At 42.4% G+C, this 26,279-nt stretch overlaps 1 protein-coding gene across 4 annotated transcripts in view; it reads right to left on the bottom strand.

Moving 5' to 3' along the window:
- Nucleotides 1-26,279, bottom strand: part of LOC112228653 (transcription initiation factor TFIID subunit 1) — a 58,097-nt gene that overhangs the window by 23,963 nt on the left and 7,855 nt on the right. For all 4 annotated transcript variants that reach the window (XM_042309737.1, XM_042309736.1, XM_024394152.2 and 1 more), the window contains exons 3-12: nt 17,376-17,481; nt 15,703-15,819; nt 9,636-9,761; nt 9,180-9,421; nt 8,845-9,066; nt 8,339-8,587; nt 4,971-5,172; nt 4,652-4,762; nt 288-455; nt 19-149 (exon numbers count right to left, since the gene is read on the bottom strand). In XM_042309737.1, coding sequence (XP_042165671.1) covers nt 19-149; nt 288-455; nt 4,652-4,762; nt 4,971-5,172; nt 8,339-8,587; nt 8,845-9,066; nt 9,180-9,421; nt 9,636-9,761; nt 15,703-15,819; nt 17,376-17,481 — 1,674 coding nt within the window. The remainder of the gene's footprint in view (nt 1-18; nt 150-287; nt 456-4,651; nt 4,763-4,970; nt 5,173-8,338; nt 8,588-8,844; nt 9,067-9,179; nt 9,422-9,635; nt 9,762-15,702; nt 15,820-17,375; nt 17,482-26,279) is intronic.

Genomic DNA, 26,279 nt, shown 5'->3' with positions numbered 1-26,279 from the left:
GGTCTAGTCCTGTAGTACCTGTTGAGGCTCATCTTTTATGACCCCAGTCTTCCCCAACAGGATGCGACTCTTCTTTAGTGATGACTCCTTCTTGTTCTCCTTGGACGGAGAGTGGGACATGCGCTCAGACTCCTTCTCATCTGGGATTTCTGCAAGAGGCCAAATTTAGAGATTAGTGGATAGATCAAAGCATTCAATAGGTTACAGAGACCATCAACATATTTCATAACTTGTTTAAACTGACTGAAAAACAGTGTACACACAGTTCACTGAGAAAGGGGCAATACCTAAAATTATGTTCTCATCGTTGGGGTCTAGGGTGAGGACAGGGGGTGAGAGCATGCGGTCCATGGCCTGGTCATCCCAGATGATGTTGTCCTCCCAGCGCCCGTACACCAGCTCCTCATTGTCAATGGGGAAGATGGAGAACCAGGGGGCATCCTCTTCATGAGTGGCTGTGGAAGGACCAATAGGAAAACGGTAGTGATAGATTTACTCTCTCTTTAGAGCAGGGGTCGCCAACCTTTTCTAGCATGAGAGCTACTTTAAAAAAAAATTACATGTCACAACTACTCATTGTTTTCTAGCTCCTCTGCCCTGCAACTCTTCCCCTGGTCCTTGGTGTACTAGAGAAAGTAGTGCACTGTTTTCTGTTAATATACCTGGTCAAATAATGGTTAATAAACAACTAAGGGGGACCCTACAAAATCAGTGATCCCCCCCCCCCACCAAATTCTGTTCTATATTTTCTCAAATTATGTTCTCAGTTAGATTTTTCCTGGTTTTAGAATTGTTGTTTTTCACTCTCAATTACAATTGTTCATAGATAAACAATTGAATTGGATGTTCTGAGTCCATATCAATGTTTAAATCGCATCAAAATACCTTTTTTTTTTTTTAGGTCTTGGAGAAGAAAATAATAATAATTGTGTGTGTAATCTGGCCCTTTGCGTCCACATCTAGCGAGTGAGGAATGTACCATGTAATGTGGTGGTCTAGCGAGGGTTCTGGAGCCTATTGCTGCTGTTCATTTTATTGCAAAGTTCACAACTAAGGAATAATATACTGAACAAAAATATACAACGCAACATGCAACAATTTAAAAGATATTACTGATGTTAATTTAAAAGATGTTAATTCATATAAGGAAATCAGTCAATTGAAATAAATTAATTAGGCCCTAATCTACAGATTTCACATAACTGGGAATACAGATATGCATCTGTTGGACACAGATAGAATACCTTAAAAGGTAGAGGTGTGGATCAGAAAACCAGTCAGTATCTGGTGTGACCACCATTAGCCTCATGCAGTGCGACACATCGTCTTCGCATAGAGTTGATCAGGCTGTTGACTGTGGAAGGTTGTCCCACTCCTCTTCAATGACTGTGCGAAATTGATGGATATTGGTGGGAACTGGAACACCCTGTTGTACACGTCAGTCCAGAGCATCCCAAACATGCTCAATGGATACATGTCTGGTGAGTATGCAGGTCATGGAAGAACTGGGACATTCTCAGCTTCCAGGAATTGTGTACAGATCCTTGCGACGTGGAGCCGTGCATTATCATGCTGAAACACGAGGTGATGGAGGCGGATGAATGGTACGACAATGGGCCTCAGGATCTCGTGACAGTATCTCTGTGCTTTCAAATTGCCATCAATAAAATGCAATTGTGTTCATTGTCCATAGCTTATGCCTGCCCATACCATATCTCCACCGGCACCATGGGGTACTCTGTTCAAAACGTTGACATCAGCAAGCCACACGACCAAATGATGCCATACATGTGGTCTGCGGTTGTGAGGCTGGTTGGACTGCCAAAAACGACGCTGGAGGCGGCTTATGGCAGAGAAATTAACATTCAATTCTCTGGCAACAGCTCTGGTGGAAAAAAAGATCGTACTTTTTGGAGAAATGTCCTCTGGTCTGATGAAACAAAAATAGAACTGTTTGGCCATAATGACCATTGTTATGTTTGGAAGAAAAAGGGGGATGATTGCAAGCCGAAGAACACCATCCCAACCATGAAGCACTGGGGTGGCAGCATCATGTTGTGGGGGTGCTTTGTTGCAGGAGGGACTGGTTCACTTCACAAAGTAGACAGCATCATGAGGTAGGAAAATTATTTGGATATATTGAAACAACATCAGTCAGGAAGTTAAAGCTTGGATGCAAATTGATCTTCCAAATGGACAATGACCCCAAGCATACTTCCAAAGTTGTGGAAAATGGCTTAAGGACAACAAAGTCAAGGTATTGGAGTGGCCATCACAAAGCCCTGACCTCAATCCAACAGAAAATGTGTGGGCAGACCTGAAAAAGCATGTGCGAGCAAGGAGGCCTACAAAACTTGACTCACTTACACCACCTCTGTCAGGTGGAATGGGGCAAAATTCACCAAATTATTGTGGGAAGCTTGTGGAAGGCTACTCGAAACGTTTGACCCAAATTAAACAATTTAAAGGCAATGCTACCAAATACTAACTGAGTATATGTAAACTCCTGACCCACTGGGAATGTGATGAAAAAAATAAAAGCTGACATAAATCACTCTCTAATATTATTCTGACATTTCACATTCTTAAAATAAGGTGGTGATCCTAACTGACCTAAGACAGGGAATTTTTACTAGGATTAAATATCAGGAATTGTGAAAAACTGAGTTTAAACGCATTTGGCTAAGGTGTATGTAAACTTCCGACTTCAACTGTAAGTATTCAGACCGTTTACTCTGTACTTTGTTGAAGCACCTTTGGCAGCGATTATAGCCTCGAGTCGTCTTGGGTATGACGCTACAAGCTTGGCACACCTGTATTTGGGGGGTTTCTCCCATTCTTCTCTACAGATCCTCTCAAGATCTGTCAGGTTGGATGGGGAGTGCCGCTGCACAGCTATTTTCTGGTCTCTCCAGAGATGTTTGATTGGGTTGAAGTCTGGGCTCCGGCTGGGCCACTCAAGGACATTCAGAGGCTTGTCCTGAAGCCACTCCTGTGTTGTCTTGGCTGTGTGCTTAGGGTCGTTGTCCTGTTGTAAGGTGAACCTTTATCCCAGGCTGAGGTCCTGAGCACTCTGGAGCAGGTTTTCATCAAGGATCTCTTTATACTTCACTCCGTTCATCTTTCCCTCGGTCCTGACTAGACTCGAAGTCCCTGCCGCTGAAAAACATCCACACATCATAATGCTGCCACCACCATGCTTCACTGTAAGGGCTGATGCCAGGTCTCCTCCAGAAGTGACGCTTGGCATTCAGGCCAAAGATTTCCAACTTGGTTTCATCAGATCAGAGAATCTTGTTTCTCATGGTCTGAGAGTCTTTAGGTTCCTTTTGGCAAACTCCAAGTGGGTTGTCATGTGCCTTTTACTAAGGAGTCGCTTCTGTCTGGCCACTCTACCATAAAGGCCTGATTGGTGGAGTGCTGCAGAGATGGTTGTCAATCTGGAAGGTTCTCCCATCTCCACAGAGAAACTCTGGAACTCTCTCAGATTGACCATTGGGTTCTTGGTCACCTCCCTGACCAAGGCCCTTCTCCCCCGATTGCTCTAGGAAGAGTCTTGGTGGTTCCAAACTTCTTCCATTTAAGAATGGTGGAGGCCATATTTTGGTACCCCTCCCTAGATCTGTGCCTCGACACAATTCTGTCTCGGAGCTCTACGGACAATTCCTTCCACCTCATGGCTTGGTTTTTGCTCTGACATGCAATGTCAACTGTGGGATGTTATCTAAACAGGTGTGTGCCTTTTCAAATCATGTCCAATCAATTTAATTTACCACAGGTGACTCCAATCAAGTTGTAGTAACATCTTGAGGATAATCAATGGAAACAGGATGCATCTGCACTCAATTTCGAGTCTCATAGCAGGGTCTGAAAACACATGTATCTAAGGTATTTCTGTTTTTTATTTTTAAAACATTTGCATACATTTCTAAATATCTGTTTTCACTTTGTCATTATGGGGGATTGTATGTAGATTGATGAGGGAAAAATGAATTCAGTCAATTTTAGAATAAGGCCGTAACGTAACAAAATGTGGAAAAAGTCAAGGGGTCTGAATACTTTTCCGAATACACTGTATATACTTACTCATGATATACTTCTTCCAGGTAAGCTTACTTTGTAGTTAACATTTAATTGAGAAGGTTTTGGGGAAAGTATTTCTGAAAACTCACAAGATGGTTATCACATCAACTGGCTACACACGGGAGTGATAGACAAACGTGAGCCCACACAGACAGACAGGGACAATATTGTTGGAAATTAATAGGCAGATATTGTTTTAGGTTGGGCTTTCTTAGCCAATAAAGGCTAACCACGAGTTCAGGCCTTGGGATAATATCAACGTTGCATTGATTACATAGTAGCTGGGAGCTTGATGTGTCTGATACTTGTGAGATTTGTTTATGACAGTGTGCTGTGAAACACGTGAAAATTGCATGTACTTTCAGAATTGTTTGGCGAGCTACTCATAGGTGGGCTGCGAGCTACTAGTAGCTCGCGGTCGACCTGTTGGAGACCCCTGCTTTAGTGGTACTTTTTAACACATCAATTAACGGAGATATGTAGGATATGTTGTAATATCACATTATTCATCATTCTAAAAGTAAATGACACTCTACAACAGATGGCAGGTAAAATAGACTCATAGTACCATGATGGTCGTGGTGGTGTTTGTCCCTCTTGGAGCCAGAGCCAATGGAAGGGGCTTTGGGCATAGGTGGAGGAGTGGGGGGCACCAGCTGAGAGTTACTCCTACTCAGACCTGTAGAGTGTAGATAGACATCATGAATACCTAGATAACCCAAAGCAGACAAGTACACAACAGTTATAACAGTTTATATTTGCCACTTTTGTCCTAAGTCCCCTGGAAAATTGGGGTTTATGCTTTGGTGATAGGATATCAATGAGGTAGGAATCTCCATTACGCAGGTCAGTCTGTTAACTGGTACTGGAGTGAGTGGGTCTCTCACCCTGCTGTGCATTGTAGGCATTGGCGTTGCGGGTCATGCTGGAAGGCAGCCACCCTGCCAGACTGGCTCGCTGGGTCTTAGTGCCCTTGTGTTTCACGTCCTCTCCGTTCCAAATGATGTCATCCTCCCACTGAAGCTGGGTGACCATCAGGAAGAGCTCATTCTCCAGGGCCTGTTTGTCCTTTTCGTCACCACTGCCCTCCTAGACAGAAAAAGACAGAAATACACACAAATAACATAAATCATGTTTAAATCATGTTGTCTGTTCTCTTCAAAATTATTATTTACAAAACATTTTAGGGGTAGTTCAGCTTTAATATTGCAAATTCCATTAATGTAATTGTCTGCATCATTTCTAATCCCCCATATATATTTTTTGTAAATATACAGTTGGGAGTCAGAAGTGTACATACACTTAGGATGTAGTCATTAAAACTCGTTTTCAGCCACTCCAAAAATGTCTTGTTAACAAACTATAGTTTTGGCAAGTCGGTTAGGACATCTACTTTGTGCATGACACAAGTAATTTTTCCAACAATTGTTTACAGACGGATTATTTCGCTTATAATTCACTGTATCACAATTCCAGTGGGTCAGAAGTTTACATACACTAAGTTGACTGTGCCTTTAAACAGCTTGGGAAATTCCAGAAAATTATGTCATTTAGAAACTTCTGATAGGCTAATTGACATCATTTGAGTCAATTGGAGGTGTACCTGTGGATGTATTTCAAGGCCTACCTTCAAACTCAGTGCCTCTTTGCTTGACATCATGGGAAAATCAAAAGAAATCAGCCAAGAACTCAGAAAAAAAATGGCTTTATCTGGCTCATCCTTGGGAGCAATTTACAAACACCTGAAGGTACCACATTCATCTGTACACACAATAGTACGCAAGTATAAACACCATGGAACCACGCAGCCGTCACACCGCTCAGGAAGGAGACGCGTTCTGTCTCCTAGAGATGAACGTACTTTGGTGCGAAAAGTGCAAATCAATCCCAGAACAACAGCAAAGGACCTTGTGAAGATGCTGGAGGAAACAGGTACAAAAGTATCTATATCCACTGTAAAACGAGTCCTATATCAACATAACCTGAAAGGCCGCTCAGCAAGGAAGAAGCTACTGCTCCAAAACCGCCATAAAAAAGTCAGACTACGGTTTGCAACTGCACATGGGGACAAAGATCATACTTTTTGGAGAAATGTCCTCTGGTCTGATGAAACAAAAACAGAACTGTTTGGCCATAATGACCATTGTTAAGTTTGGAGGAAAAAGAGGGAGGCTTGCAAGCCGAAGAACACCATCCCAACCGTGAAGCCAGGGGGGTGGCAGCATCATGTTGTGGGGGTGCTTTGTTGCAGGAGGGACTGGTGCACTTCACAAAATAGACCGCATCATGAGGTAGGAAAATTATTTGGATATATTGAAACAACATCTCAAAAATTCAGTCAGGAAGTTAAAGCTTGGTCGCAAATGGATCTTCCAAATGGACCATGACCCCAAGCATTCTTCCAAAGTTGTGGAAAAATGGCTTAAGGACAACAAAGTCAAGGTATTGGAGTGCCATCACAAAGCCTTGACCTCAATCCTATAGACAATTTGTGGGCAGAACTGAAAAAGCGGGTGCCTTCTCTCAATCAGCTTCATGAGGTAGTCACCTGGAATGCATTTCAATTAACAGGTGTGCCTTGTTAAAAGTTTATTTGTGGAATTTCTTTCCTTCTTAATGCGCTTCAGTCAATCAGTTGTGTTGTGACGAGGTAGGGGTGGTATACAGAAGATAGCCCTATTTGGTAAAAGACCAAGTCCATATTATGGCAAGAACAGGTCAAATAAGCAAAGAGAAACGACAGTCCATCATTACTTTAAGACATGAAGGTCAGTCAATCCGGTAAATTTCAAGAACTTTGACAGTTTCTTCAAGTGCAGCTGCAAAAACCATCAAGCGCTATGATGAAACTGTCTCTCATGAGGACCGCCACAGGAAAGGAAGACCCAGAGTTACCTCTGCTGCAGAAGATAGGTTCATCAGAGTTAACTGCCCCTCAGACATTGCAGCCCAAATAAATGCTCCATAGAGTTCAAGTAAAAGACACATCTCAACATCAACTGTTCAGAGGAGACTGGGTGAATCGGGCCTTCATGGTCGAACTGCTGCAAAGAAACCACTACTAAAGGACACCAATAAGAAGAAGAGACTTGCTTGGGCCAAGACACACGTGCAATGGACATTAGACCGGTGGAAATGTGTCCAAATTAGATTTTTGGTTCCAACCGCCATGTCTTTGTGAGACGCAGAGAAGGTGAACGGATGATCTCCGCATGTGTGGTTCCCACTGTGAAGCATGGAGGAGGTGGTGTGATGGTGTGGGGGTGCTTTGCTGGTGACACTGTCAGATATCTATTTTGAATTCAAGGCACACTTAACTAGCAAATGAGTAGATGTGTCCAAACTTTTGACTGGTACTGTATATATTTTAAAATATATTTTCCTTTATTTTTTCACCTAACCCTACCACCAGTCTCCTAATTGGAGTAAACTTAAGGACAACAACCCTTAGGCTTCTACTTCCAGCTTATACATACTATACACTGTACATTTTACAGACACAGTATATTTTACAATAGTTATCTTTTGTTTGTTTTTAGTCCCATCCTTCAGCTACACTCAACCCCTCCCATCTACCTCTGAACACCATCCAGTTTGGATTTATATTTGCCATATATTTTTCAACTGTGTTGTTTCACAAAAGTTCTGAACCTTTCCAGTCTCATAGTTTCTATAGATAGTAAATTTAAGATAAAGATTTTTGCTAAGAGTATAATTACATTACAGCTATTTGCAAAGTTAGCTAATTGTTGCAATTCTTCAGCCATTCCTGAACCTGCGACCTAAAACATGCTGCATATGGACAGTACCAAAACAAATGATCTAATGAAAGTCTCTTCGCAGAGAAATCTGCTAGAAATGAGTGATTGATTCTTAAAAAGGGGCAATCTGCAGTTGCTACATCCATTTGTGGACTTATAAATTAATCAATGTACCCATTGATTCTTGAAGAATATAACTTATTAATGCCTCATTAGCTTAGTTCAACAGTCATACTCCCCCAGAACCCAAAATATACGATTGTTTAACTCCAATGTTTGTAAACAAAGTAATATGTTTGTAAAGTAACACTGTATAGCCTCACTACATGGTTAAAGCTATCAAGACTGGTTATATTTCTCCAGCCCCGTCCCTCAGCTTTTTACCAAAATATTGGTGGGAGAGCGCTTTGTTATTGTTTCAACTGCTGAATGCCACTTTAAGGAACTCCATGATATCTAATCCTAAAGCGTCAGTGTAGTGTATGGGTGTTAACCTCTTTGGGATGTTGTAAAGGTGGCGGTGGTTCTGGCCTCTCCCGTTTCTCCTGCTCATCGTCCTCCTCCTCCTTCAGTTTGAAGCCATAGTGGAAGCCACTGCCATCGTCAGGGACGCCCATCATGTCGTACCAGAGCTGGGCCGGACCGTAGCGCCACTCTGCCACCTTGGGCCTGGACTCTGTCACCTTTTCCCCGTCTCCAGAGGTCTGGGAGAACTTGGACTCTATTGGGGCCATCATGGTGATCTGGGGGCAGAGTCACAAGGAATGAACTATTGAAGAATATCTTATAGCAATCACTTTTGTCCATTTCCTTTTGTAAGGAGAAAGATCCCATACATAATTATACTGAGACTGAATCACATTACTAAACCTAGTAAACTCTCATGAATTAGCTGTGACAAACTATACTGGTAAATAACCACACAGTTTCAAAGGGATTTCAAAGAAGTTTTCACAGTCCTGCATATCTTTGACTAAGACCATTGTTGTTGCACACTGACCTCGTCGTCAGACAGGCACTGTTCTGGGGGTGGAGGTGGAGCGTATTCATAGTCCCAGCCAGACTTCTTCTCTGGTCCCTGCTGCTCCATGGGCTCAGCGCCCTCTGGTGGGGGTGTCCCTTGCTGAGGGTCACGGTGCTTCCTCTTCCTCTTTCTCCGTGCGCTCCGCCACACCGACGGCATGTTCTTCCCAGGGCCAAACAGCCGAAGGAACCGCAGCACCTGGAGGGATTCAGAGGAGTGGATAGGTATTCATTTTGAAAGGTTGTAATCATCCAATCACAACTCTCTGTTATGTGGTGTACTATATAGTGTTTCCAAAAAGGACAGCTCACCCTTCCAGGCCTGAACTCTGGGAAAAGCTGTGTGACGCCAGGCAGGGCTTTGGCAGCATCCTTCTGCATGATGCCAGCCAGAGGCAAGCTGAGGCAGGCTGGAGAACCCCCTGACCCAGGGCCTGCAGATGGCCTGTCTGTCTCCGATTCAGAATCTGAGGAACTGCTGAAGTCCACTTTGTCTACCAGAGAGGAAGGAGCAATGATGGAGGGCAGGATGATCCCGTCTCCTTCATCCCCAACTGTGGACAACACAATAGCATACACTAGGGTTAGAGCCCCTCTGATGAGTGCTAACTTACTAGCATGTATTCTTGACATTAAATACATCAATATCCATGTTTACTTTATAACAGATTATGAAGAATTATGCTTGTGCAGTAATTATGCTTGTACAGAACAAAGTATATTTTCACAAAATTATTCATTATCTATTATTCATTATCTGATCCTTACCACTTGCAGCCGTGGGAGAGGAGTCGTCTTTCTTGCCACCAGGCGTGGGGAGACATGGAGGAGGTGGAGGGGGCATAAGCTTGGCATCAATATCCTCACAATCCGCATCATAGTCATCCTCATCATCTGAGACAGAGAGAAAAAAAGTATCCAGTTACCGGCTGTGCAAAGTCTCTGATGACGATAGAGGAAATGAAATAAGCTTCATTTATCTGTTCTGGTAACCTAGTGTACAAGCACTCCTAGAGGTCTGTGTATAGTATATACAGTTGAAGTCGGAAGTTAACATACACCTTAGCCAAATACATTTAAACTCAGTTTTTCACAATTCCTGACATTTAATCCGAGTAAAAATTCCCTGACTTAGGTCAGTTAGGATCACCACTTTATTTTAAGAACGTGAAATGTCAGAAAAACAGTAGAGAGAATGATTTATTTCAGCTTCTATTTCTTTCATCACATTCCCAGTGGGTCAGAAGTTTACATACACTCAATTAGTATTTAGTAGCATTGCCTTCAAATTGTTTAACTTGGGTCAAACGTTTCAGGTAGCCTTCGACAAGCTTCCCACAATAAGTTAGGTGAATTTTGGCCCATTCCTCCTGACAGAGCTGGTGTAAGTCAGGTTTGTAGGCCTCCTTGCTCGCACACACTTTTTCAGTTCGGCCCACAAATCTTCTATAGGATTAAGGATAGGGCTTGGTGATGGCCACTCCAATACCTTGACTTTGTTGTCCTTAAGCCATTTTGCCACAACTTTGGAAGTATGCTTGGAGTCATTGTCCATTTGGAAGACCCATTTGCAACCAAGCTTTAACTTCCTGACTGATGTCTTGAGATGTTGCTTCAATATATCCACATAATTTTCCTCCCTCATGATGCCATCTATTTTGTGAAGTACACCAGTCCCTCCTGCAGCAAAGCACCCCCACCACATGATGCTGCCATCCCCGTGCTTCACGGTTGGGATGGTGTTCTTCAGCTTGCAATCATCCCCCAAACATAACGATGGTCATGATGGCCAAACAGTTCCATTTTTGTTTCATCAGACCAGAGGACATTTCTCCAAAAAGTACGATCTTTGTCCCCATGTGCAGTTGCAAACCGTAGTCTGGCTTTTTTTATGGCGGTTTTGGAGCAGTGGCTTCTTCCTTGCAGAGCGGCCTTTCAGGTTATGTCCATATCGGACTCGTTTTGCTGTGGATATAGATACTTTTGTACCTGTTTCCTCCAGCATCTTCACAAGGTCCTTTGCTGTTGTTCTGGGACTGATTTGCACTTTTCGCACCAAAGTACGTTCATCTCTAGGAGACAGAATGCGTCTCATTCCTGAACGGTATGACGGCTACGTGGTCCAATGGTGTTTATACTTGTGTACTATTGTTTGTACAGATGAATGTGGTACCTTCAGGCGTTTGGAAATTGCTCCCAAGGATGAACCAGACTTGTGGAGGTCTACAATTATTTTTCTGAGGTCATGGCTGACCATTGAGACCGTGTCTGTGCCTCGACCTAGGTTGGGCAAAACTAAACATGGCGGTGTTCGCCTTAGCAATCTCACTAGGATAAAGACCACCTCCATTCCTGTCATTACTGAAAGAGATCATGATACCTCACATCTCAAAATAGGGCTACTTAATGTTAGATCCCTTACTTCAAAGGCAATTATAGTCAATGAACTAATCACTGATCATAATCTTGATGTGATTGGCCTGACTGAAACATGGCTTAAGCCTGATGAATTTACTGTTTTAAATGAGGCCTCACCTCCTGGCTACACTAGTGACCATATCCCCCGTGCATCCCGCAAAGGCGGAGGGGTTGCTAACATTTACGATAGCAAATTTCAATTTACAAAAAAAAAAATGACGTTTTCGTCTTTTGAGCTTCTAGTCATGAAATCTATGCAGCCTACTCAATCACTTTTTATAGCTACTGTTTACAGGCCTCCTGGGCCATATACAGCGTTTCTCACTGAGTTCCCTGAATTCCTATCGGACCTTGTAGTCATAGCAGATAATATTCTAATCTTTGGTGACTTTAATATTCACATGGAAAAGTCCACAGACCCACTCCAAAAGGCTTTCGGAGCCATCATCGACTCAGTGGGTTTTGTCCAACATGTCTCTGGACCCACTCACTGTCACAGTCATACGCTGGACCTAGTTTTGTCCCATGGAATAAATGTGGTGGATCTTAATGTTTTTCCTCATAATCCTGGACTATCGGACCATCATTTTATTACGTTTGCAATTGCAACAAATAATCTGCTCAGACCCCAACCAAGGAACATCAAAAGTCGTGCTATAAATTCACAGACAACACAAAGATTCCTTGATGCCCTTCCAGACTCCCTCTGCCTACCCAAGGACGCCAGAGGACAAAAATCAGTTAACCACCTAACTGAGGATCTCAATTTAACCTTGCGCAATACCCTAGATGCAGTTGCACCCCTAAAAACTAAAAAAATTCTCATAAGAAACTAGCTCCCTGGTACACAGAAAATACCCGAGCTCTGAAGCAAGCTTCCAGAAAATTGGAACGGAAATGGCGCCACACCAAACTGGAAGTCTTCCGACTAGCTTGGAAAGACAGTACCGTGCAGTACCGAAGAGCCCTTACTGCTGCTCGATCATCCTATTTTTCTAACTTAATTGAGGAAAATAAGAACAATCCGAAATTCCTTTTTGATACTGTCGCAAAGCTAACTAAAAAGCAGCATTCCCCAAGAGAGGATGACTTTCACTTTAGCAGTGATAAATTCATGAACTTCTTTGAGGAAAAGATTATGATTATGCAAAGCAAATTACGGACTCCTCTTTAAACCTGCGTATTCCTCCAAACCTCAGTTGTCCTGAGTCTGCACAACTCTGCCAGGACCTAGGATCAAGAGAGACGCTCAAGTGTTTTAGTACTATATCTCTTGACACAATGATGAAAATAATCATGGCCTCTAAACCTTCAAGCTGCATACTGGACCCTATTCCAACTAAACTACTGAAAGAGCTGCTTCCTGTGCTTGGCCCTCCTATGTTGAACATAATAAACGGCTCTCTATCCACTGGATGTGTACCAAACTCACTAAAAGTGGCAGTAATAAAGCCTCTCTTGAAAAAGCCAAACCTTGACCCAGAAAATATAAAAACTATCGGCCTATATCGAATCTTCCATTCCTCTCAAAATTTTAGAGAAGGCTGTTGCTCAGCAACTCACTGCCTTCCTGAAGACAAACAATGTATACGAAATGCTTCAGTCTGGTTTTAGACCCCATCATAGCACTGAGACGGCACTTGTGAAGGTGGTAAATGACATTTTAATGGCATCGGACCGAGGCTCTGCATCTGACCTCGTGCTCCTAGACCTTAGTGCCGCTTTTGATACCATCGATCACCACATTCTTTTGGAGAGATTGGAAACCCAAATTGGTCTACACGGACATGTTCTGGCCTGGTTTAGATCTTATCTGTCGGAAAGATATCAGTTTGTCCCTGTGAATGGTTTGTCCTCTGACAAATCAACTGTAAATTTCGGTGTTCCTCAAGGTTCCGTTTTAGGACCACTATTGTTCTCACTATATATTTTACCTCTTGGGGATGTTATTCGAAAACATAATGTAAACTTTCACTGCTATGCGGATGACACACAGCTGTACATTTCAATGAAACATGGTGAAGCCCCAAAATTGCCCTCGCTAGAAGCATGTGTTTCAGACATAAGGAAGTGGATGGCTGCAAACTTTCTACTATTAAACTCGGACAAAACAGAGATGCTTGTTCTAGGTCCCAAGAAACAAAGAGATCTTCTGTTGAATCTGACAATTAATCTTAATGGTTGTACAGTCGTCTCAAATAAAACTGTGAAGGACCTCGGCGTTACTCTGGACCCTGATCTCTCTTTTGAAGAACATATCAAGACCATTTCAAGGACATCTTTTTCCATCTACGTAACATTGCAAAAATCAGAAACTTTCTGTCCAAAAATGATGCAGAAAAATTAATCCATGCTTTTGTCACTTCTAGGTTAGACTACTGCAATGCTCTATTTTCCGGCTACCCGGATAAAGCACTAAATAAACTTCAGTTAGTGCTAAATACGGCTGCTAGAATCCTGACTAGAACCAAAAAATTTGATCATATTACTCCAGTGCTAGCCTCTCTACACTGGCTTCCTGTCAAAGCAAGGGCTGATTTCAAGGTTTTACTGCTAACCTACAAAGCATTACATGGGCTTGCTCCTACCTATCTCTCTGATTTGGTCCTGCCGTACATACCTACACGTACGCTACGGTCACAAGACGCAGGCCTCCTAATTGTCCCTAGAATTTCTAAGCAAACAGCTGGAGGCAGGGCTTTCTCCTATAGAGCTCCATTTTTATGGAACGGTCTGCCTACCCATGTCAGAGACGCAAACTCGGTCTCAACCTTTAAGTCTTTACTGAAGACTCATCTCTTCAGTGGGTCATATGATTGAGTGTAGTCTGGCCCAGGAGTGGGAAGGTGAACGGAAAGGCTCTGGAGCAACGAACCGCCCTTGCTGTCTCTGCCTGGCCGGTTCCCCTCTTTCCACTGGGATTCTCTGCCTCTAACCCTATTACGGGGGCTGGGTCACTGGCTTACTGGGGCTCTATCTTGCCGTCTCTGGAGGGGGTGCGTCACCTGAGTGGGTTGATTCACTGTTGTGGTCATCCTGTCTGGGTTGGCGCCCCCCCCTTGGGTTGTGCCGTGGTGGAGATCTTTGTGGGCTATACTCAGCCTTGTCTCAGGATGGTAAGTTGGTGGTTGAAGATATCCCTCTAGTGGTGTGGGGGCTGTGCTTTGGCAAAGTGGGTGGGGTTATATCCTTCCTGTTTGGCCCTGTCCGGGGGTGTCCTCGGATGGGGCCACAGTGTCTCCTGACCCCTCCTGTCTCAGCCTCCAGTATTTATGCTGCAGTAGTTTATGTGTCGGGGGCTGGGGTCAGTTTGTTATATCTGGAGTACTTCTCCTGTCCTATTCGGTGTCCTGTGTGAATCTAAGTGTGCGTTCTCTAATTCTCTCCTTCTCTCTTTCTTTCTCTCTCTCGGAGGACCTGAGCCCTAGGACCTGAGCTCCAGGACTACCTGACATGATGACTCCTTGCTGTCCCCAGTCCACCTGGCCATGCTGCTGTTCCAGTTTCAACTGACCTGAGCCCTAGGACCATGCCCCAGGACTACCTGACATGATGACTCCTTGCTGTCCCCAGTCCACCTGGCCATGCTGCTGCTCCAGTTTCAACTTCCACCTGACTGTGCTGCTGCTCCAGTTTCAACTGTTCTGCCTTATTATTATTCGACCATGCTGGTCATTTATGAACATTTGAACATCTTGGCCATGTTCTGTTATAATCTCCACCCGGCACAGCCAGAAGAGGACTGGCCACCCCACATAGCCTGGTTCCTCTCTAGGTTTCTTCCTAGGTTTTGGCCTTTCTAGGGAGTTTTTCCTAGCCACCGTGCTTCTACACCTGCATTGCTTGCTGTTTGGGGTTTTAGGCTGGGTTTCTGTACAGCACTTTGAGATATCAGCTGATGTACGAAGGGCTATATAAATAAATTTGATTTGATGGCTGATTTCTTTTGATTTTCCCATTTCCCACTGAATTTGAAGGTAGGCCTTGAAATACATCCACAGGTACACCTCCAATTGACTCAAATGATGTCAATTAGCCTATCAAAAGCTTCTAAAGCCATGACATCATTTTCTGGAGTTTTCCAAGCTGTTTAAAGGCACAGTCAGTCAACTTAGTGTATGTGAACTTCTGACCCACTGGAATTGTGATACAGTGATTTATAAGTGAAATAATCTGTCTGTAAACAATTGTTGGAAAAATGACTTGTGTCATGCATAAGGTAGATGTCGTAACAGACTTGCCAAAACTCTAGTTTGTTAATTAACAAGAAATGTGTGGAGTGGTTGAAAAACAAGTTTTAATGACTCCAACCTAAGTACATGTAAACTCTGACTTCAACTGTACATATGTAACAACAGGTGTTCTTAATGTTTTGTATACTCATTATATGTGACTAGTTGCATGCGTATTACTGCACCTGTTCTCCTTGTAGGCTGCAGGCTGCCCATGGCCTGACGATACTTCTTAGTCTCATCTTCAGCCACCTCGTTGATGTCAGAATAATCAACTGCATCGGCATCGTTCTTCACCCAGCCTGCATAAGAAACAGGACACGAAACCGTCACTCATTTATCACAGCATTTACAAACATACAACTTACAAACACAACTAAGGAGCATATTGACTGTTCATGACTCCTAGACTTTTTCCACATTTTGTTGTGTTACAGCCTAAATTTAACATGGATTAAATTGAGATGTTGTGTCACTGGCCTAAACACAATACCCCATAATGTCACTATGTTGGAAAAGTCAATAAGCATTCAACCCCTTTCTTAAGGCAAGCATAAACACGTTCATGAGTAAAAAATGGGCTTAACAAGTCATATAATAAGTTGCATAGTGTTTAACATGATTTTTTAATGACTACCTCATCTCTGTTCCACACACACATAACATTATCTGTAAGGTCCCTCAGTTGAGCAGTGAATTTCAAACACAGATACAACCACAAAGACCAGGGAGGATTTCCAATGCCTTGCAAAGAAGGTCCCCTATTGGTAGATGGGTAAAAAGAAAAGCAGACATTGAATATCCCTTTGGGCATGGTGAAGTTATTAATTACACTACAAAGATACAGGCATCCTTCCTAACCTCAGTTGCCAGAGAGGAAGGAAACCACTCGGGGATTTCACCACGAGGCCAATGGTGACTTTAAAACGGTTACTGAGTTTAATGGCTGTGATAGGAGAAAACTAAGGATGGACATTACAACATTGTAGTTACGCCACAATACTAACCTAATTGACAGAGTGAAAAGGAAGCCTGTACAGAATAAAAAATACAAAACCTGATTCCTGTTTGCAACAAGGCACTAAAGTAATACTGCAAAAAATGTGGCAAAGCAATTCACTTTTTGTCCTGAATACAACGTGTTATGTCTGAGGCAAATCCAATCCAACACAGTACCACCCTCCATATTTCCAATCATAGTGCATCATGTTATGGGTTTGCTTGTAATCATTAGGACTGGGAAGTTTTTTAGGATAAAATAGAAACGGAATCCTAGAGGAAAACCTGGTTTAGTCTGCTTTCCACCAGACACTGGGAGATGAATTTACCTTTCAGCAGGACAATAACCTAAAACACAAGGCAAAATCTACACTGGAGTTTCTTACAAAGAAGACAGTGAATGGCCATGGTACAGTTTTGACTTAAATGTACTTAAATATTTATCTAGCAATGATCAACAACCAATTTGTCAGAGCTTGAAGAATTCTGAAAACAATAATGGGAAAATGTTGCACAATCCAGGTGTGGAAAGCTCTTAAGAGAGACACAGAAAGACTCACAGTTGTAATCGCTGCCAAAGTTGCTTCTACAAAGTATTGACTCAGGGGTATGAATACCAATGTAAATTAGATACTTCTGTATCTCAATAAATTAGCAAACATTTCTAAAAACAGGTTTTCACTTTGTCATTATTGGCTATTGTGTGTAGATGGTGAGATTGTTTTTGGTTTAGGCTGTTACACAACAAAATGTGGAATAAGTCAAGGTGTATGAATACTTTCTGAAGGCCCTGTACATGACAGAGAACTTTGTAGGGCTAGGAACTACCCCACCCACAGCCTTACTCTCACCCTCTTACCTGTGTCTCCATCCTCGTCCAGATCGTCCTCCTCACTAGCAGTGATCTCTGTGATGAGGTTGCCCAGTCCCAGGGAGCCCAGGCCAGCCAGGTGCTTTTTGGATTCCTGAGGGTGAGGAGGGAAATACCATTGTCAAACAACCACAGCATTTGATATACCAAAGTGTATTGGAAAATACCAGGTGTTAAAATGTCTTTCTAGAAAGACCATTTATAAAAGTACCATTGCACAAAAGACAGTGGACAAGTGATCAACATACTGTATCTCATTCTGTATCTCATTCTGTATCTATCTCTCACTGTATCTCAGTATCTGATACTGTATCTCTGTATCTCAGTATGTCATACTGTATATATCTATCTCTCACTGTATCTCAGTATCTGATACTGTATCTCTGTATCTCAGTATGTCATACTGTATATATCTATCTCTCACTGTATCTCAGTATCTGATAATGTATCTCTGTATCTCATACTGTATCTCTGCATGTCATATTGTATCTATCTATCTCTCACTGTATCTCTGCATCTCATACTGTATATATCTGTCTCTCACTGTATCTCATACTGTATCTATCTATCTCATACTGTATCTCTTTTTGGATTCCTGGGGGTGTGGAGGGAAATAACATTGTCAAACAACCACAGCATTTGATATGCCAAAGTGTATTGGAAAATACCAGGTGTTAAAATTTCTGTTTACAAAGACCATTTATAAAAGTACCATTGCACAAAAGACAGTGGACAAGTGATCAACATTCTGTATCTCATACTGTATCTAATTCTGTATCTCATACTGTATCTATCTCTCACTGTCTCTCTCAGATATAGGACAGACACTTCAGAACAAACTTCCTTCAGATTGTTTGATGGGTTGTCCACATACTTTTGTATATATAGTTTAACAAGAAACCCATAATCAGCAAATGGACATCTCAGTCCTGTTGTTAGGCATACTGTTGTGCAGGGATGGTGGAACTCAGCCGGGTTCTCAACTTACTGTTGAGGGTTAGAATAGAAGAATACACAAGGTGCAATTTTGAAATTTGGTTGTGCATCAGCATTTTATCTTTTTATGTCAGTCACTGTTTGTTTTCACTCTCAATCAGATATCATATTAACATGACATAAGTCATGGAAAAATCCACTGCATGACAAAATGTGTAGAATTGCAGCAAATTCGCTGTAAAACTGCACATTTTTCCACCCCATGGCAAATTTAGTAGAACTGTGTTATAAAATTGCTAAATCTTCTCTTTGGCCAATGGCAAAATTATGTAGAATTGCAGCAAACTTGCTTTAAAATTGAACAAAAAAATTCTCTACGCCCCAAAGCAAAATTTTGACTTTGTACCGATATCAGGTTAGTATCACGATACTCGATACCACCTAAATAAATACAAGGTATATTAGCCAGTCACAGAACGGCACCAGATCCATACAGATAAACTCAGCTACTGCTCTGTTCAATCGTTCAGACCACCTTTACTCCACACACAGAGATGCGTACAAAGCTCTGCCTCTCCCTCCATTTGGCAAATCTGACCATAATTCTATCCTCCTGATTCCTGCTTACAAGCAAAAATTAAAGCAGGAAGCACCAGTGACTCGGTCTATAAAAACGTGGTCAGATAAAGCAGATGCAAAACTACAGGACTGTTTTGCTAGCACAGACTGGAATATCTTCCAGACAACATTCGCACTGAGCTAAAGGCTAGAGCTGCCGCTTTCAAGGGGCGGGACTCAGAAGCTTATAAGAAATCCCGCTATGCCCTCTGACGAACCATCAAACAGGCAAAGCGTCAATACAGGACTAAGATCGAATTGTACTACACCGGCTCCGATGCTCGTCGGATGTGGCAGGGCCTTAAAACTATCACAGACTACAAGGGGAAGCACAGCCGAGAGCTGCCCAGTGACACGAGCTTACCAGACGAGCTAAATAACTTTCTTGCTTGCTTCGAGGCAAGTAACATTGAAATATGCATGAGAGCATCAGCTGTTCCGGACGTGTGATCACGCTCTCCGCAGCCGATGTGAGTAAGACCTTTAAACAGGTGAACATTCACAAGTCCGCAGGGCCAGACGGATTAGCAGGATGTGTACTCTGAGCATGTGCGGACCAACTGGTAAGTATCTTCACTGACATTTTCAACCTCTCCCTGTCTGAGTTTGTAATAACATGTTTCAAGCAGACCACCATAGTCCCTGTGCCCAAGAACACTAAGGTAACCTGCTTAAATGACTACCGACGCGTAGCACTCACGTCTGTAGTCATGAAATGCTTTGAAAGCTCACAACACCATTTTCCCAGAAAACCTAGACCCACTCCAATTTGCATACCACACCAAAAGATCCACAGATGATGCAATCTCTATTGCACTCCACACTGCCCTTTCACACCTGGACAAAGGGAACACCTATGTGAGAATGCTATTCATTGACTACAGCTCAGTGTTCAACACCATAGTGCCCTCAAAGCTCATCACTAAGCTAAGGACCCTGGGACTAAACACTTCCCTGCAACTGGATCCTGGACTTCCTGACGGGCCGCCCCCAGGTAGTAAGGGAAGGTAACAACACATCCACCACCCTGATCCTCAACATGGGGGCCCCTAAGGGGTGCATGCTCAGTCCCCTCCTGTACTCTCTGTTCACTCATGACTGCATGGCCAGGCATGACTCCAACACCATCATTAAGTTTGTTGATGACACAACAGTGGTAGGCCTGATAACCGACAACGATGAGACAGCCTATAGGGAGGAGGTCAGAGACCTGACCATGTTGTGCAAGGACAACAACCTCTCCCTCAATGTGATCAAGACATAGATGATTGTGGACTACAGAAAAAGAGGACCGAGCACACCCCCATTCTCATCGACAGGGCTGTAGTTGAGCAGGTTGAGAGCTTCAAGTTCCTTGGTGTCCACATCACCAACAAACTAACATGGTCCAAGCACACCAAGACAGTCATGAAGAGGGCACGACAAAACCTATTCCCCATCAGGAGCCAGAAAATATTTGGCAAGGGTCCTCAGATCTTCAAAAGATGTTACAGCTGCAAAATAGAGAGCATCCAACCGGTTTGCATAACTGCCTGGCACGGCAACTGCTCGGCCTCTGACCGCAAGGCACTACACTATACCATGCCGTGTCAGAGGAAGGAACTAAAAATTGTCAAAGATTCCAGCCACCCTAGTCATAGACTGTTCTTTCTGCTACCGCACGACAAGCGGTACCGGAGCGCAAAGTCTATGTCCAAGAGGCTCCTAAATAGCTTCTACCCCCAAGCCATAAACCTCATGAACAGCTAATTGAATGGCTCCCCAATCTGGAACGCTGCTGCTACTCTTTGTTATTATCTATGCACAGTCACTTTAACAACTCTACCAACATGTACATACAGTTGAAGTCGGAAGTTTACATACACTTAGGTTGGAGTCATTAAAACTGTTTTTTTCCCCCAACAAATTTCTTGTTAACAAACTATAGTTTTGGCAAGTCAGGACATCTACATTGTGCATGATACAAGTAATTTTTCCAACAATTGTTTACAGACAAATTATTTCACTGTATCTCAATTCCAGTGGGTCAGAAGTTTACATACATTAAGTTGACTGTGCCTTTAAACAGCTTGGAAAATTCCAGAAAATTATGTCATGGCTTTAGAAGCTTCTGATAGGCTAATAGACATTGTTTGAATCAATTGGAGGTTTACCTGTGGATGTATTTCAAGGCCTACCTTCAAACGCAGTACCTCTTTGCTTGACATCATGGGAAAATCAAAAGAAATCTGCCAAGACCTCAGAAAAATAATTGTAGACCTCCACAAGTCTGGTTCATCCTTAGGAGCAAATTCCAAATGTCTGAAGGTAACACGTTCATCTGTACAAACAATAGTAAGCAAGTATAAACACCATGGGACCACGCAGCAGTCATACCGCTCAGGAAGGAGACGCGTTCTGTCTCCTAGAGATGAACGTACTTTGGTGCGAAAAGAGCATATCAATCCCAGAACAACAGCAAAGGACCTTGTGAAGATGCTGAAGGAAACAGGTACAAAAGTATATACATCCACAGTAAAATGAGTCCTATATCGACATAACTTGAAAGGCCGCTGAAGGAAATAGCAACTGCCCCAAAACCGCCATAAAAAAGCCAGACTACGGTTTGCAACTGCACATGGGGACAAAGATCGTACTTTTTGGGGAAATGTTCTCTGGTCTGATGAAACAAAAATGGAACTGTTTGGCCATAATGACCATCGTTATGTTTGGAGGAAAAGGGGGAAGGCTTGCAAGCTGAAGGACACCATCCCAACCGTGAAGCACGGGGGTGGCAGCATCATGTTGTGGGGCTGCTTTGCTGCAGGAAGGACTAGTGCACTTCACAAAATAGATGGCATCATGAGGTAGGAAAATTATGTGGATATATTGAAGCAACATCTCAAGACATCAGTCAGGAAGTTAAAGCTTGGTCGCAAATGGATCTTCCAAATGGACAATGACCCCAAACATACTTCCAACGTTGTGGGAAAATGGCTTAAGGACAACAAAGTCAAGGTATTGGAGTGGCCATCACAAAGCCCTGACCTCAATCCTGTAGAACATTTGTGGGCAGAACTGAAAAAGCATGTGTGAGCAAGGAGGCCTACAAACCTGACTCAGTTACACCAGCTCTGTCAGGAGGAATGGGCCAAAATTCACCCAACTTATTGTGGGAAGCTTGTGGAAGGCTACCCGAAACCTTTGATCCATGTTAAACAATTAAAGGCAATGCTACCAAATACTAATTGAGTGCATGTAAACTTCTGACCCACTGGGAATGTGATTAAAGAAATAAAAGCTGAAATAATTATTCTGACATTTCACATTCTGAAAACAAAGTGGTGATCCTAACTGACCTAAGACAGGGAATTTTTACTAGGTTTAAATGTCAGGAATTGTGAAAAACTGAGTTTAAATGTATTTGGATAAGGTGTATGTAAACTTCCGACTTCAACTGTATTACTTCAATTACCTCGACACCGGTACCCCCTGTATACAGTCCCACTATTGTTATTTACTGCTTCTCTTTAATCATTTGTTATTCTTATCTCTTTTTTTCTTCTTAAAACCGCATTGTTGGTTAAAACTTCGAGTGTAGGGGGCAGGATTTTCGTTTTTGGCTAAAAAAACGTACCCATTTGAAAACACTCTAAAGTTTTATAACAGAACTGATATTGCAGGCGAAAACCTGAGGAAGATCAAACCAGGAAGTGCTGTTTTTCCTGAAAGCGCTCTGTTCCATTGGATGCCTTGCCTCCATTTAAAGGGATATCAACCAGATTCCTTTTCCTATGGCTTCCTCAAGGTGTCAACAGCTTTTAGACATAGTTTCAGGCCTTTATTTTGAAAAATGAGCGAGAAAGATAACATCATTTATTGTGTAACTGGGAGTCTCGTGAGTGCAAACATCTGACGATTATCAAAGGTAAGCAATTTAATCTATTGCTTTTCTGACTTTCGTGACCAATCTACTTGGCTGCTAGTGTTTGTAATATTTTGTCTACTGAGAAAGATGTTCCTACATAAACGCTTGTTATGCTTTTGCCGAAAAGCTGTATTGAAATCTGACGCGCCAGGTGGATTAACAACAAGCTAAGCTGTGTTTTGCTATATTGCACTTGTGATTTCATGAAAATTAAATATTTTTAGTAATTTAATTTTAATTTGGCGCACTGCAATTCAGTTGGTGTTGCTGAAAATGATCCTGCTAAAGGGATGGGTGCGTCAAGAAGTTAAAAACCTCTCTGAGATATGTGGGACGGTAGCGTCCCACCTTGCCAACAGCCAGTTAAAGTGGGGCGCCAAATTCATAATTAAAATTCCTCAAGCATACAAGTATTTTACACAATTTTAAAGATAAAATTCTCGTTAATCCAGCCAGTGTCTGATTTCAAAAATGCTTTACAGCAAAAGCACCACAAACGATTATGTTAGGTGACCACCAACTCACAGAAAAACCCAGCCATTTTTCCAGCCAAAGAGAGTAGTCACAAAAAGCACAAAGAGGTAAAATGAATCACTAACCTTTGATGATCTTCATCAGATGACTTCATGTTACACAATACATGTATGTTTTGTTCGATAAAGTGCATATTTATAGAAATAAATCTCATTTTACATTGGCGTGTTACGTTCAGTAGTTCTGAAACATGCGGTGATTGTGCAGAGAGCCACATCTATTTACAGAAATACTCATTATAAATGTTGATGAAAATACAAGTGTTATACATGGAATTAGAGATAAACTTCTCCTTAATGCAACTGCTGTGTCAGATTTTTTTTAAACTTTACAGAAAAAGCTAACCATGCAATAATCTGAGTACAGCGTTCAGACAACAAAGCAGCCAAAAAGATATCTGCCATATTGGGTGGTCAACATTAGTCAGAAATAGCATTATAAATATTCAATTACCTTTAATGATCTTCATCAGAATGCACTCCCAGGAATCACAGTTCCACAATAAATGTTGGTTTTGTTCGGTAATGTCCATCATTTATGTCCAAATAACTTCTTTTGTTAGGGCGTTTGGTAAACAAATCCAAAAGCGAGTTCAGGTCCAGTCGAACGTCGGACGAAAAGTTCAAAAGGTTCAGTTACAGCCCGTAGAAACTTGTCAAACTAAGTATAGAATCAATCTTTAGAATGTTTTTATCATAAATCTTCAATAATGTTCCAACCGGAGAATTCCATTGTCTGTAGAAAAGCAATGGAACGAGAGCTAACTCTCGTGACTGCGCCTCAGAGCCTGTGGCACTCTGCCAGACACCTGGCTCATTCCTCTCTCATTCGGTCCCACCTCACAGTAGAAGCCTCAAACAAAGTTCTAAAGACTGTTGACATCTAGTGGAAGCCTTAGGAAGTGCAACATAACCAATATCCCACTTTATCTACAATAGGGGCTGAGTTAAAAAATTACAAGCCTCAGACTTCCCACTTTCTGGTTGGATTTTTCTCAGGTTTTTGCCTGCCATATGAGTTCTGTTATACTCACAGACATCATTCAAACAGTTTTAGAAACTTCAGAGTGTTTTCTATCCAATACTACTAATAATATGCATATATTAGTATCTGGGACAGAGTAGCAGGCAGTTTACTCTGGGCACCTTATTCATCCTAGCTACTCAATACTGCCCCCCCGTCACCAAGAAGTTAAGGGCTTGTAAGTAAGTTACATTTCACTGTAAGCTCTACACCTGTTGTATTCGATTTGATTTGGTTTGAATCCAGGCTGCATCACATCCGGCTGTGATTGGGAGTCCAATAGGGCGGCGCACAATTGGCCCAGTGTCGTCCAGGTTTGGCTGGGGTAGGCCATCATTGTAAATAAGAATTAGTTATTAACTGACTTGCCTAGTTAAATAGAGGTTAAATAAATAAATTAAATAAACTGACCAGCAGACAGTGTAGTGGTTTCTCTTCCTTAGACAACCTTGTCCAAATGAAAACCTTTGCCTGCGTTTACAAGTTATTTCTATAAAAACTAAATATTGATCTCCAAGGAGAGCCTATTCCATAGACAAATTCATGTATAGAAAAAGGTGGTCCTCGCAGTACTGTTTACTCTTGCGATTTTACAAGACATAACACTAGCTCTGGTATTGTAACTGTGCTGGTTGACTAGAGATTGGACATTGGGAGGTAATATGCTGGGAAGCGGTGTATGGTGTGCTCGCCTTCTAAGTCTGACCAGTAGGCTGCTCCGTCTGCCTTCCCTGCGGAGACCGCCTTGTTTAGGATTGGCCTCTGAGATAAGATCCCACGTCCAGGGTCGAGGTCCGAACAAAGGATCCACTTTGGGAAAGTCGTATTCCTGGTCATAATGTTGGTAAATTGACGTTGCTTTTATATTCAATAGTTCTTCCCGGCTGTATGTAATAAAACTTGAGATTGTCTGGGCTAACAATGTAAGAAATAACATATAAAAAAACAAATTACTGCAGTTTCCTAAGGACCTGAAGCGAGGCAACCATCTCTGTCGGCGCCATCTGACAGAGATGGTTGTATTGAATTACTGAATTACTGTTTTGGCAGATTTCACGGGCCTACAGACGACAAACAATTATTTTGTTGTACTGATCAACATTAGCATAGAAATAACTTATTTGATAAAAGTCTCTTTAACCAGCTATGTAATTCACGAGGCAAGTGGGGTGCGGCCTGTCACAGCCCTATTCACACACACTGACAGTTCACTGAGAAAATAGATAACCTTTGGCTGATGGAACGACGTAATGGAGAGACCGATTAAGTGAATGAATAAAGTTTTCGGTGGTAATCAGCTTTGAAATCAGCACATTTTGCGTTATAGTTTGCATATTATCACAAAGTATTAGGGTAGTGATTTGATGTTCACTTAAGCTGTAAGCTAGCAAGAAAAGTTTACAAAGCTGGAAACTACCGGCGGTATCTTGTTGCATTGTTCTCATCTGTATGGACATTGTTCAAATTTTTCTACAAGCCGTGACACATTATTCAAAGGTGTTAACTTCTGTGCAGCATGAGTGGGGAGCTAACATGATGCAGCCCAGACTCTCAGTACAGGCTAGCAGTGAGTAGGTGGAGCTAACATGATGCAGCCCAGACTCTCAGTACAGGCTAGCAGTGAGTAGGTGGAGCTAACATGATGCAGCCCAGACTCTCAGTACAGGCTAGCAGTGAGTAGGTGGAGCTAACATGATGCAGCCCAGACTCTCAGTACAGGCTAGCAGTGAGAAGGTGGAGCTAACATGATGCAGCCCAGACTCTCAGTACAGGCTAGCAGTGAGAAGGTGGAGCTAACATGATGCAGCCCAGACTCTCAGTACAGGCTAGCAGTGAGTAGGTGGAGCTAACATGATGCAGCCCAGACTCTCAGT

The sequence above is a fragment of the Oncorhynchus tshawytscha genome, linkage group LG30, assembly GCF_018296145.1.
Source record: "Oncorhynchus tshawytscha isolate Ot180627B linkage group LG30, Otsh_v2.0, whole genome shotgun sequence".
Classification (NCBI taxonomy): Eukaryota; Metazoa; Chordata; class Actinopteri; order Salmoniformes; family Salmonidae; genus Oncorhynchus; species Oncorhynchus tshawytscha.
Note: the sequence above shows the minus strand (reverse complement) of the source record. Positions and strands in the feature narration are given on the sequence as shown.